This window comes from Sinohyriopsis cumingii, chromosome 7 (genome assembly GCF_028554795.1).
Source record: "Sinohyriopsis cumingii isolate HCF-2022 chromosome 7, ASM2855479v2, whole genome shotgun sequence".
NCBI classification, from domain to species: Eukaryota; Metazoa; Mollusca; class Bivalvia; order Unionida; family Unionidae; genus Sinohyriopsis; species Sinohyriopsis cumingii.
Window position 1 is genome coordinate 25,363,456 of NC_142967.1, and position 14,893 is coordinate 25,378,348.

Genomic DNA, 14,893 nt, shown 5'->3' on the forward strand with positions numbered 1-14,893 from the left:
AATCCACACTGATGTCAAAGGAAGGAGACACAAGAGAATTCTTTCAAACGCCATCGGCTTCCCTTCCTATTAAGATTTCAGCGTCCTTGTTGACCCCTTCCCGCAATCCCAAACAAAAAAATCCTCAAAGCTTGCGTTAAACAGGTGAGGTCAACCCATCTATTGACAGAAGTGAAAAAGAAGGAAGAGGAACCAGAAGTGAAAAAGAGAGCAGGAAAAGTTATCCCTTTGCCACCACCATCCTCGGCTCCAACTCCTGTGGCACGTCGAACACGCCAAGCAGTTTTCAAGCCCCATGTAATCTATGGTAGCATCAGTGAACAGTGGGTGACTTATTGAAGAGAGCCCAGGTGTAGAATCTTTTAGCCAGCATTTACTACCATCCCGGACGTCTTGTGGGTTACAGAGGAGTTCAAAAATTGTATCGTGCTGCCAAAACCCTTGTGTAAAATCAAGCCACGTACAAAATGCACAAGGTCATTCAACGAAAATTTTCCACAAGTCGAATAAAAGTGGCCGATACCGATTGTCAGTGGCAAGCCGATTTAACAGATGTCTCTCATTTGGCCACTTGCAATCGTGGCTACAAATATTTATTTGGTTTCATTAGCGTATTTTCCGAATTTGCCTGGGTCGTGCCTTTGACTTCCAAAACGAGCTCTGAGTTAGTGCAAGACTTAACACTAGTCTTGAAACAAAGCGGTCGAGATCCTCTCCGATGGCAAACAGACAATAGCACCGAATTTCTGAATCAAGCTTTCCACAAATAATTGATTAAAGAGACATCCATTTCTACACCAGCGAAAATCTCGAAACCAAAACCAGCATCGTCGAACGTTTTCAACGTATGTCAAATAACACATGTAGGAATATTTTAGATCAATCAATCTTGATGTATATCGACATATCACCGCGCTTGTACTAAGATTACAACCAATCTTACCTTCGCAGTATCGGATACACCCCCGAAGAAGTGACCTCCGACAACAAAGTGAGCGTGTTTGGAACGTCCCCTACTTCTTGCATCAAAGAAAAGTGGACTGTTAACGACGGGAGATTGGGTGCGCCTTGGCATAACCAAACGCTCAATGACAAAGATTATTTACCAAACTGGACCACCGAATCGGTTCGTGTCACATGACAAGTGCGTGGCCGTCATCTTCCCGTATATAAATTGGAAGACATGAGTGGCGAAACGATAAGTGGAACTTTCTACTTGTCTGAATTAAGAGTGACCAAAACATAAGACAAAATGTACAACATCGAAAGCACTCTCGATTGAAGAATCCGTAAAGTAGGCAAACTCCGAGTCAAAGAAGTGAAAGTGCGTTGGAATCCACATCCTGCAAGTTTTGATTTTTGCTTTTCATGTCATCAACTATTAAAAGAATTGACAATCATGCCGTTTAACACAGCAACAGCAGCGACAACTCATTCTTAGAGTTCTTCTCCTCAATATCTACAAAAACAACCCTTGTGGGTGTTTGTGTGTAGAACGTGTGCCTAAATCGCAAAAAGTATTTTTTCTGCCAAATATTTGGGGTGTATGAGTTTGCAAGAAGTAGACAAAGAATCGTGGATATTTGTAATCAGCAGTTGCATCGCTTACTTCCTACCCAATCCTTCTCTGAAATATTCAGGTCATAACGGGAGCGTTGCAGCCAAAGCCAGTCACACACCCCCACCCCCAAATAGCAGCAACACCCTCTTTTGGAAGCTTGTTTAATCTCGAGTGACTCCTGAGAAGGCAGAACCCTCGAATTATTTCGAATTTACTTAATTTTACTTAGTGACAGTTCTATATAAATGTCTCCAAACAATACTTTATGCTGTTTCACGACCAAATCAGGCCATTCAAGTGGATCACGCAGCGCAGTGGGCAGCGGATTGGGTAGATATCGTTCATCTCACACAAATCTTAAACATCACCAAAATCAAAACTCTTTCGTGGTCGACAAACTGAACGAGGAAGTGCAATAACAGTTGGACAACAATGATGAGATGGTGTACGAATTCAAAAGACTATCAGCATCCAATCCTTGATTGACTCCTTACACCAACATAATTCCTGTTTAAACGCTCAACTTGTGTTAGAAACAACTGTTTGCATGTTCGACGAACTGTTTAGCAAAGCCGACACCAGACATAAACTTGTCAAGATTCAGTACAATTTATCACCGTTTGGACATGTATTTTTCGGATGACAAAATCTTGACCATCAATTGTTGTCCTTAATTGTATAATATTTTGGGTGGAATCGCCACAAAGGGTATCAGGGCAGTCACCAAACGCAACAAGGTATTTTTCAAGTCTTTTAAGTATCCTGTGCAACTGAACGCATGATTAAATGTGATATTTGCCTACTCCAATGTGGTGTGGTATAACGTGGTGAGAAACACAGCCTCACCGTTATTGCGAGTCATTCCTTTCAAAGTGGATTCCGTCGTGGCTGCTTACGATGACGGTGGTAACAGTTTCACGTCCACCGTGAATGTCTACATTCTAATTATTTGCCTGTCAGTAAGTCGTATTTCGACAGTGTCAACAATGGTATAAAACAAAACTGATGTTGGACAAAATATACCATTTTGAAAGGAAAAGTCACGGTGAAACTACATTTTTGAAAAGAATTATCTAAGGACTCGTATGTCATGTATCCAGTGTACCGAGCACTCGCTAGACAACGAAGACATGGTTTAGAAGATATGCTGAAATCTACGTTTCGTTTGGCAGCCCCCGTCTTAAAACCGATTTTGACGCGATGATTGCACGCGTTGAATGATGCTTCTCTTTGACGAAAGGAAGAGAATTTCTCCAAAATGTCATCCTCTGCATACAAATCCCAAAGAAGCCTTCTTGAATGCAGACAAAAGTATGTTGCTTCGAACTGAAAAAGACATTTTGACTCACCGAGAGACTCCTATTAATGCGTTATATGCTGGTGACCAATACATTCCTTCTTCATTCACGTCACAGCAAGGACAAGGCAGAAATAGAAACGAAACCTCTCCAGAGTTCATACACACGTGTCGAGAATTACTAAGAAAGGAAGAGCAGCGAGATAATTGCACGTCTTTAAATATTAAACAGAAGCATGATGTACCGAAATTCTTGCGAATGTTTCAAGTCAGAATTGGATATGTTTGCTATGCCACCCATCATGATGACGATGCAAAAATCCCAGTGGGTTGCATTTCATGTCATGTCGTCTTTGACGACTTCAGCCTCCATCGAATCTGAAATTAATGGACTGACCGAAGATTATGAATAGCAGTTACTTGAACCTGAAAATCAAGGTTCTCGAAGAGGACAACATCGCTCCAGGTTCCGATGCTAGAGTAACTCCCATCAACAGTTTCATGCATTCGTTGTTCAGCGAAGTAGAGTTCTGTTTGAATAACAAAATGTTCAGCATCAGCATGGAAAGTACCTTTAACGAGCGTACTTAGAAAATCTCTTGACGTACGAAGAAGCCGAGAACACTCTTATGGATGCTTGTGCAGTATGGACAAATGACACATCGAAGAAGTTCAACGGCACAGCCGTGACAAAAGATAGTAATCCTCACAATGTGGAATTTGACGAACGCCGAAAGAAAATTATATAAAGGCGCAGTTTAAAACAAATGGATCGTTTTCATTTGGACAGGTGGTTGCAAGACAAGTATTTGCTGAACGGAGTGAATGTCCGCATGAGACTGAATCGAAGCAGTACCATTTTCAATTTGATGGCCAATGAGAAAAAGTACAAAACCACCATCCAAAATGCCATACTCTACGTGAGACATTTAGAAGTGTCACTTAAAGTGGGAAACGACATCAGTCATACTTGGAGCAGAACGACTGCCAATTATCCAATACGACGAGTGGAATAAAAACCTTCACCATTGCCGGAGCACTCCGATCCAAGATAGAAGATCATCTTTTCCAAAGACAGTTACTCTTACTTTAATTATTTGCATCATCAGCAATGCAGCCCTCGACGGAGCCTTGACTCAAAATCCTTTCGAGTTTCAGCACTACAAAGTGTCAAAGATCGAAGTAGTCTAGATTGCCAGACATTGAGTGCCAAACCCTTCGAACCCAACTTTGAGCAGAAAAATTATATCGGAAGTTACTTGTCCCTGTACGACGATATGAGACAGTTAGGTACTACTAACAGTCACGGCATTTCGTAAGACGATTATACAGGAGATCACATTTTGTGGGTATTTGATTTCACTCTTGAAAAGGGTAGCGAAGAAGTACATTTCCACTATAAGGTACTTCAGTTTGCATAAGCTCTAGCCAATACGGTGAACGTAATCTTGTATGCAGAATTCGGCAATACTCTGGGATTAACAGCTTCAGAGAAGCGAATCTAGACCATTAGAATCTATAGAAAAATTGTATCTCTCTTTGCAATGTGGATTATCTATCAGGCTAGGAGACGAAGATTTCTTTAATCCATAACAAGTAAATGAAAAAAAAAAACAATGGGACGGAAATGTTGCCCAGATGTCCAGAACAAGAAAGTTTAATCAGGAGTTATGCTAAGCACCTTGGAGACAACATTATAATCTCATGCTTGAGAAGTCAGGTGTAAATATTTGGCTAACCATTACCTGAGCAAAGATTTTACCAGACATTTTGAAAGAAAATGTTATTCTTAATGAAATAAAGAGTTATAAAGACTAGTGGGGATGTAGACGGCAACAATCACAGTGTGAATTATTTTGATTCTTATAGATCACGCTTTTGGAAGATGGCATCATTAACTTTATCATAATAATAGCCTCTCGACTTCATTCAATAATGTGAAATTGCAAGGAACAGATTCTGTGGTTTGTGGACAATATTGTGTGTATTTTCGTCATCACAGCAGTCTTAAAAAAATTTAGTGACTTATTTCGATAGAGACTTTTCAAGGAAAAATGGTAAAGTACAAAGATGGTGTTGTTAACATTATGGTTATCTTTTGCCTTTAGCTAGAAAACGTCTTGTGCATCGATGACCAAATGTCCTAGATTAGTGGCATTCAAGTTTGACTCTGCAACGTTGTAACCTTGTAAACATGCTCCTGTTTGAGAAAAAATTGAATTGTTGATTTGTATTGGAGAAGTTTCTTGTTCTGAATAAAAATGTGGTATAAAAATGTATTTTTCTAAATTGGTGCATTTTGTTTTTTATTGACACTATATGAATATGTGCTCTTTCACCTCTCTCTATCCCTCTGTGTCGTGTTTTTGTTAGAATTAGATTGGAAGGGATGTTTTAACTTCACGTATGCGCTTTAAACATGCGATTGGGAAAATGTTTCGTTCTGTTCATCGATCATTGCTGTGTTGCGCTTTTTTTAAACATTGTATAAATACTCACACACACTGACACCATATAATTAAAGGTTAGAGGGCTTTTGGATGGTATAGATGGTGTGATGAATAGTATTTGTGGATAGTACATTTTGTGAGATTTCATGTTTTCTTTTATTCTAAGCATAGCACATTGGATAGTGTGTATATAGTGTTGAATATTATTGATGGTGTGATGGATAGTATTGTTGTTATATAAGGGATAGTATGCTTGTGAGCTTTGGTTTTGTTATTAAAAATAGGCTCATACAAGGCTATTTTTAACGTGTGTGTGATGGTGTGTCTGTGTGTATGTGTATTAGTGAGATTTCATCTTCCTTTCAATGCAATATGGATAGTGCTTGATAGGATGATGGATGTTGTAGGTGGTGTGGTTGTATGTCTTGAGATTTCATCATCACTCATACTCTAAGCTAACACAAAGCGACTGGATTGTATGCATAAGGGATGTTATATTGTATAGAATTTATGTGGTATAAAGAATATAACATTTTGTGAGATTTCATCTCTGTCTCTTACATTCCAAGCTAACACAAATCACATTAGACAGTACGTGTTTAGTGTGTGTATGGGATGCTGGATGCTATAGATTGTGTAATGGATACAATTTTTGTGGCGTGATGAATAGTAGGTTTGAGAGATTAGATTATTTTGTTTTTGACACTTCCCCGTTTGATCTGATAGTGTGTGTGTGTGTGTGTGTGTGTGTGTGTGTGTGTGTGTTTGCGTGCCTAATTTGACAATTAAGGCTTAAAACACCTTATCATTACCCTTCCTTTTTTATCTATAAACCCGTTTGATTCTATATACCCTTTGTGAGGTCATAGAGTCCGCCGCTTATGAAATATATGATCTGAATAACATGCTTACCTCAACTAGCACATATTGAGGTCAACTTGTAACACTGTTACTAAGTCACCGCCCAAATGAGGTCAGCACTTGTAACACTGCTACGTTTAGAGGCTATACATATTTACTAGAGGTTTTTCCATAGGTCTTTTCTGTATGTTCAGGCTATAAACAGATATAAGTGTTTTTCCATAGGACATTCCTACAAGTCGAGGCTATACATATATACAAGGGTTACTTTTTTCAATGGGACAGCGTAGCAATCTTTGTTACAAACCTCGCCACTTGTAATAGATAACCGATCAGGGCAATCATAGTCTGGGTCCTCTAAAATAAAACAAATAAACAGAAATCACTGTATGCATGACACTAGTATGAGCAACCAATTGAAGATTTAACGGCGATCATGACATGAACTGGACATGTGCTAAGTAGTTTCAGGCCGCCAAGTGTCTCATTTTTATTTTCTATTTATGTTCAATCATATGTTTCAAAGTACTTTGTGTGATACGGATGTTAAATTCTCTAATCTTTGTCATTAAAATGATTGGAGATGCAGGAGAAGCACAAAAAAGCAATGGAACATAATGCGGTCATATATAAAGTAAATTAGATTTTAACCGGGTCGTCTCAATTGGTGTTAAAATATCAGCTGGTAATGTTAGTAACTTTTAATAGGCTCTAAACCAAACTTGACGATCCTCTGACTACACAAAATAAGTTGTTAAGAAAAGGAACATGTGCGCTTTCTGTATAGATCTTTGGGAGTTATTTTATTTACCTGAAATAGTTTTCACCATGTCCCCAGTCTTTGAACGAGATGATCCGTATGAGAGATTCCCTCCAATGCTAACGTGGCTCTCTTTGCACCAAACCTTTAGTAAACATCGAATTATTAAGACAGTATTTCTCAGGATCTCGATTTCTAATGTGAGTTGGGATCTCACGAAGCCTTGATGACAGCTATAGAACTCGTACTTAAAAAAAGCTTACCTTGATTGGACTTATTTACTTTAACCTAAATTTGAAATAAAAGTCGTGTAGACACACTTTGGCTCAGATTTTATCAAGTATTGCGCATACGTAACTCGGAGACAACAACATTAAATGCCGGGAAAATTGGAGAGATATTGTAATATGAACTATGCTGATGAAAGGCACTAAAAAATAAGTCCACATTTTGAAATAGTGAAAAAAGGGATAGAGTCAATGGGAAATGAACATAAACTTTTATACGGCGATGAGATAGATACCTTTCTTTTCAATGTTTCCACCGTTGAATAGAGACTATCTTGATTATGACGTTCGAGAGCAGTGTCCAGTACTTTTTGTTTTCTATCTTGGTTCTGGTGGATATGGGTAGTCAAAATCCAGTTAGCTGGCATGTCGTAATCGTCATCGTTGTAATCTTTATCGACATGGAAAGAGTAAATATATGGAATATCAGAGATATGGGTCCCTAGGTCGTTTCTATGTCACACCTTGGAGTCACAATGAAAATGCATTAGTAAGAGAATTATTTGTAATCATAAAAGTATTTACATTTTAGTCACTTAGCTAGATGAAGCTATTATGAAGTTTTGAAGAGGATTTGAAAAACAGGCGGACAGAGAAAGAGTGAGATCGAGTCACTAATACTAAATAGCTTCAGAGAAAAGAACAGACCAACACACACACACACACACACACACACACACACACACACACACACATATATATATATATATATATATATATATATATATATATATATATATATATATATATATATATATATAATTTTGCATTTTCATGTGAAATTTATGTTTCAAATGCAGTACGAAAGTAACAAATTAGGACGAAATTACTCTGTTTTCCAAAGGTCTAATCTTAAACGACAAGAATTTAAATAATGTTCGGAAAACAAGTTTTTTTTTTTAAAAACATTTCTGGATCAAGTAACTGAATAATTTTCCAAAATACCAGAACTTCAAAACTTGTATGAGTTATCTTTACATACAGATTTACCGTCAATATCTACTGCTTCATGATATATGTCTTCATCTTTTTCGTTCCCGATTAGTTCCACATCAAAATTGTCACCTCCTTGCTGTATGAAACAGCTAATATTCTCAACCGAACACAGGGTCTCGAAAATAGAATCTATGTCTCCATTCATACATGCGTCGTTGAGATCTTTCATTGCGTCATTCGGTGGTGTTACTGTCTGAACCTCCACCTCCTTGTCGATACATTCATACAAAACACCGTCCTCTTCTATAATTCTATTTATAGTTTCAGCCTCGGATATATTGTGTTCGTCATCATGCCCGAGAGGATCCACTGCCGTGAATCTGATTTCCTCAATAATTCTATTGCAGCGACGTGATCCCAAGCTCTCTCTGTTTATTTCCACATATGGGTTCCTTTTGGAGCGGATGGCTTTTGACGTTGTACGACTTTTTCTTCTTCCGGGTATAGGTAACTTATCATACTCGGACTCGGAGATTGTTTTGGTGTATTTCCTCTCAAACCTTTTGATCTTGATGTAAACGACTGGAAAAAAATACGATAGTGAGGAGTAAACGTAGAGATCTAGGCCGTCAGTAATATATACTATGGGTGGTTTCCTTCATATTTGCCAGTATATTTAGAGTGTAGGGGGATGGGACGTGGCGGGAGTGGACTGGGGACATGGTGGTGTGAAAAACAATGGCATTGTTGTCGGTATCGAAACTTTTGGATCTGTTCGTGAGGAGATCTGGTGTTGGGAGTGGTGTCACTTGGGAGTGGTGTCACAGTTTCTCATTACGTATTACCTCTTACAGCTACGCGCTAAATATTTAATTCATAGTCTATAGCAAACACACGATCCACAAAACATATTAGCAAATATATAACTTTAAATCGACCAGATCAGACATACTTTCAGTTTTCATGTGTATCGTGCAAAAGTAGTGCTAACCTACGCGTTTTGCCTTAGGGGCCGTCTATTTAGTACGTACGCATGGAGGGGGAGGGGGTAATCCAAATGCATATGCTTGCGTATGGGGGATGTCTCATGATAATGTACGTACGCATAGGAAACGGGGTGGGGTGGGGGTGAATCCTCGATAATAATTTGTCTAATACGTAAAATGTTTGACTGGGTTCAGTCGGCGTTTGAATTTGAGCGGACACTAGACAAACTGTTTAAAGTTACGCATCTTATTTCTTTGATGCAGCCAGACACTCAACGTCGATGGACTATTTGTTTTATTAAACACGTTAAAAGTAGTAATCCTTTACGGATTCTGCGTAGATTAAATGTAGTCTGTTCTATAGAATTGGGGGCGGGGTGTACGTCAAGCATACGTACGCAGGTGGGGGTGTAAAAAGTACGCATGTGTATAGGAAGGGGTCAAGCTTTGCAAGATTTTTGCTTACGTACTAAATGGATGTCACCTTACTAGCCCACACTGCAACCATTCCAACCGTCCTCGCCTCTAACACCATGACCATTTAGTCCCTATGTAGTTCACTTTGATCGAGTGATGTAGTCATGGTGGGTAGAGACTCATCCGGATGGAAATGCCGTAAAGTGGGCCAGTAACGAAAATACCGGTCTTTCGTACTACAGAGAGAGAGAGAGAGAGAGAGAGAGAGAGAGAGAGATGTGTTGGATATTTAACATAGTTTTAACATTCTTTCAGTCATATTGCTACGATATATGAAGTGCACAGAGAGAGATACAGACAGACAGACAGACAGAGACAGAGAGATGACGATGATGATGTACTCAGACAGGCAAATCTATGATAGCGATCAATACAAAAACTGCCAAACGTACTACACTGAATGAAAGAATGTACTTATACCAGCTCTGTCGTTTATTGATTTGCTTTACAGTGTGTTCTATAGCCTCTATAGTATATGTACATTGATAATTTTATGCTAACAGAAAGAAATAAACTGTCGAGTTGTGAAATATTTACAATTGGGATTTGGGGCAGTATCTTGCCTGAAATGTGGCATCGGAGTTAAATCACGGAACCAACTCTGCCAGTCATATGAATCTGTTCGTGATACTATAAAATGCGCAGAAAAATCAAAACTACCAACGTATGTGGTTGCACATGTCGTATGAGAAAAGCAGGCACAATTTAATTATTGAAACCCATTTATGTGCTAAATCCACAACTATCACTACCACCACAGCCACCACAACCACCGGCGTTTACTACCATTGCAGAAACAGCAGCAACAACGACAGAAAAATAACTAAGGAAATTTGCGCTCGAGCACAATATCCAAATGACCAGAGGCGCAAGAAAGCCGAAATCCTTACGATAGTAGACTAGTGTGAACAAAACCGTCTTCGTGGTAAGGAAGAACAAAAACGTCGTCTCACTTCTGCTGTCGCTACTTAAGGTGGCGCTCTACAATTTCGTACTTTGCACAGAATTTTAAAAATAAAGAATTTCCCCGGCTTTCCTCACTGGTTATACTGGCTATGTAAAAAAGACCTTGTATATCTTAGGTATAATTCAAAGAACTTTTAATTCCCTTTATTTTGGTGTATGATTGAAGGGTGTAATATGGGTTATATAGTACACATCTTGGTCTTACTCCAGATGTGAACCTTTCAAAAAAGTGCTGGCTCCACTTGGTCATTTTCACTTATTGAACTACAGAGGTAAATTGTATAAAAAAAGAACCGATACCTTTTTTTTACATTTTATATATTTGGTATTTCATTCATTGCACTTTCAGAAGCTGGTAGTGTCTAGTCTGACAAAATTCATTTTCCCTATTTTAATAGCTGCTTTGGATAATGTACTTTAGACTAATTCAGGCTGATTTTTTAGCACAAGGGAGCAGTCATTTTAGTTAGCAGTGTGCTTAGATCATGTACAATTTCCAAAAGTACAATATCCAAAGAAATATCATCCGCATTACATTAATGTAGCATATAGATATGCCAAGATTCTCTCCATTGTGATAATTTTAAATGCAAACAACTTCACCTTACATACGTCACTCTCTTAAAAGTACATAATAACTGGTGAGCGCTCCCTAAGCGGTTGAGTCTTTTCTTGCAAAATCACAACAATCACATGTTGCAGAATTCAGTTGTCAGAAACGTAGCGGTGAGTTAGAAAATCATGTGATCATTATCACGACCATCTACACACCAGGCAAAGACGCTCGACAACTATTGACACATATGATTCCATAAATCGTAACGGTTTAACGAGCTGGAGTCAAAGCAGACATTGTTTTCGGCGCTCATCTGGTTATGTCGCTTAGCTGTAAGAAGGATGGAGTTAAAAATGCTACCCCGTGGATTCACAGTGGTTTCCACTCGATACTGAACTGCAAAGGGATCATCGCTAATTTGCAGAGGCATTGAAAAGATTCTCGAAACGCTGGAGACGCTGAAGAAATGAAAGAATCAGAATTGGTATCGCACTAAGCATGGGTAAATGATTTTGGTCGGCTGCTTAACCGGCACAGCAAAAATAAGGGAAAGAAATATCCCTGCAGACGTTGTATGCATGCATTTAACATTCACAAACTGCTCACCAGTCACAAGTTTTACTGCGGTGGCTTTAGTGAAAACTCACAGCGCACGATCAAGTTTGAGCCTTGTAAAAACACTGTCGAATTTACCTCATTACAACAAAAGATGAAAGTCCCATATATCATATACCTGGACTCTGAATGCCTGATTGCTTCAGTAGAAAGTTTTGCTAGTAAAGACACAATTGCGCATGATCTCGATCAAATAATGCAAGCCACATAACAAATTCCATGCAAGCTATGTTATGTTGTGGTTTGATGTTATGGTAAATCATATCCGTCAAACCTTAACGGTGCCCAGGATGCAAGCTCGCAGAGCCTGGTGCTCCAGTCACAATGGATGCGTTCCTCAGATCAATTGAAGTCACAGCGAAAGGGACTAGACAGCAGCTCGATTCCCTAGCACGCATACTTATGACGGCTGAAAACATTCTTGAGTTTTCCGAGGCCACTCACTGTTGGATTTATGAAAGAGTTTTCACTGACAAAGAGCATAGTTCTTTTACTGACAAAGAGGAAAACCCGTTCAGCGATGAAATTAAAAGTCTTGGTTCCCAAGCTGATGAGCACTTTCTCGTCACTCGTGCGTTCGGAGGTGCCGCCCTCAATGCGTATAATCTGCAGTTGAGAATTTATCCCAACATAACCAAAATACCTGTTGTGCTTCATAACCATCGTGATCATGCAAGCAGTAGCCATTACATCAGACTCATCGATTAGAATGGTTCCCAAAAACGTGGAAAAATACATGTTGTTTTGGCTGGGAAAAATCAGTTTATCAATTCGATATAGTTTATGAATTCGACCCTCAATAATCTAACGGTGAAAAACTTCAAAATCAATATTTTCCAACCAATACTGACCTGATCACGACCTAATCACGAGAAAATGTGTGTTCCGTATGAGTTCATGAACGACTGGAGCAAATTTGCCGAACTTCACCTGTCTCCAATCGAGGCGTTGTATTCATTGTAGCCACGTGAAGCTAATTCCGCATATGACTACGAATATGCAACGAAAGTTTGGACTATGTTCGAGGACACAAACCTCTGCGACTATTACAATCTTTATCTACGCATGAATGTGTTATTTGTCACTGACGTGTTTGAAGCAATTCGTGACGCCGCCAGGTACAAGCTCGATGCCGTGCATTACTTTCATCATTGGTTATGGGCTGTGACACATTGTTGTTGTTATGTATAATTTAATTGAATTGCTTGTTTGTTAGTTTTTAGTATGCTGGACTTGACCTTGTCCTAAACTGAGTTCATTTCTTCTTTATTTGATTGACTTTTTTACTTCATTTTATGTAAACAACTAATATATAGCTAAATTATTCTCTATGTGTATGGGCTTAACTTCGGGATCTTTATTAGTAGATGAAGTAAATGTTTATTTTGGTCTGGGTTTTGGACTTTCCTAAGTGAATATTTTACAGGATATGGTTTTGATTTTTAAACATCAGGATCATTCGAGAAGGTTATTTTCCATGAGGTAATGTTCTTTTAAAAACATGCTACTTGTGGCCTGAGGTCAAGTAGCGAACTATATAATCTTGTACTTGTGATGACTTAGTCATTCATACTTTAACATACAACACTTTGAATTTGTATTATGTTGTGACCAGTTGGGCTAAATTTTATTTACTTCAAATTATGGAATTAAAGTGATCTTTATTATTACATGAAGTAAATGTGTTTAATTGGATCAGGATATTTTTTTACTTTCTTAAATGAATGCTACAGGTTATGGTTTTGATTTTGTAAACATCAGGATCATTCTAGAAGGTTATTTTCCATTAGGTAATAGTTGTTTTTAGAAAATGCTAACTGTGACCTTAGGTCAAGTAGAGTATTTTCTCTTGCAATACAAAAGTGCTCTGACACAATTCATGGATAAAGACATTCACTGGAATTTATACTGAATTCAAACCTAGAATTGTGTTACTGTGATTCAACAAACGACTGTTGACACATCAGCATTCCATAAGCTATAATAGACAGGTCATGACATTCAGTTTTGGATTTTTTTCTGGAATTTTACTGAATTTTATTCCGGACTGTAAATTACTAGAATTTGTGTCTATAATTCTTGGATGATTTTGGGATTTAATTCGCATAAGTGTAAGATCCTTTCTTTCTCAATTTCACCTTGTATTCAAGGAAATAAATTATTTGTTAATTTTACAAAGCTGGTTGTCTTTAACTCTTTTTATTACTTATTTTAAGAGCACAGACTCGTAATATTGTCCAAGAACAAAAAGACCTAAAATTGCTGACGGACATTGACCAGTATCTATTTATCGAGCGATCACTTCGTGGTGGAATATCCACTGCGAGTCCTAGATACGCTCGTGTCTGGGTATAATGTCGCTAATTACAACAGTTACATCGCGTAATTCTATTCCATTAATCTTTATGGAAGGACCATGATGCAACCGTTTCAGGTTGGTGGATTTCAGTGCATTGATCGTGCGCACATTAGTCTCCAAAAAGACGTTCACGATCACAGATGCTTCTTTGAAGCTGACCAAGAATATCCCGAGCAATTATACACAACGATTATTCGCTGGATATATGTTCTCGATCGTTGATGAGTTCGTCCACAAATAGACTGAATAAACCAAACTGGCCATAAGTCTTCCGACCAAACCCAATTATGTACTGCACGTGCGAAATTCGCAACTGTATTTGCGATTGGGTATGCGAGTTACCAAGACCCATCAAGTTCTCCAATTTTGCCCAGAAAGCTTGGATGGCTCCATATGTTCAGAATACGAACCTACGGTGCAAGCAAACTAATTTCGATGCGACTACATTCCTGAGTAAGCGTCTATTCGGAATTGCCGGTGGCCGCACAGTGCAGTCTTAATACAATCAGTAAATAGTACTCAGTAGCAATCAAGGATAAAAGAATCAGTGCGGCCAAGCTTGAGATTATGCTGACGGAAATGAAAAACCAGAGACAACTCCTATCACAAATAGACCGTGCGGTTGCAGATTTACAGACAGTAAAAGTCGAGTAAAAATAGATCTTCACGCAGTACGCATATTTATCGCTACCATAGACTTGCCTGTCTGAGTACATCATCATCATCTCTCTCTCTCTCTCTCTCTCTCTCTCTCTCTCTCTCTCTCTCGGATTATTCATCTT

At 38.5% G+C, this 14,893-nt stretch overlaps 1 protein-coding gene across 3 annotated transcripts in view; it reads right to left on the reverse strand.

The window, feature by feature from the left end:
- LOC149794914 (uncharacterized) overlaps positions 1-14,893 on the reverse strand; it is a 69,211-nt gene that overhangs the window by 33,494 nt on the left and 20,824 nt on the right. For all 3 annotated transcript variants that reach the window (XM_089964556.1, XM_089964557.1, XM_089964555.1), the window contains exons 4-7: positions 8,207-8,734; positions 7,453-7,607; positions 6,981-7,074; positions 6,477-6,526 (exon numbers count right to left, since the gene is read on the reverse strand). In XM_089964556.1, the coding sequence (XP_089820682.1) occupies positions 6,477-6,526; positions 6,981-7,074; positions 7,453-7,607; positions 8,207-8,734 (827 nt within the window). The remainder of the gene's footprint in view (positions 1-6,476; positions 6,527-6,980; positions 7,075-7,452; positions 7,608-8,206; positions 8,735-14,893) is intronic.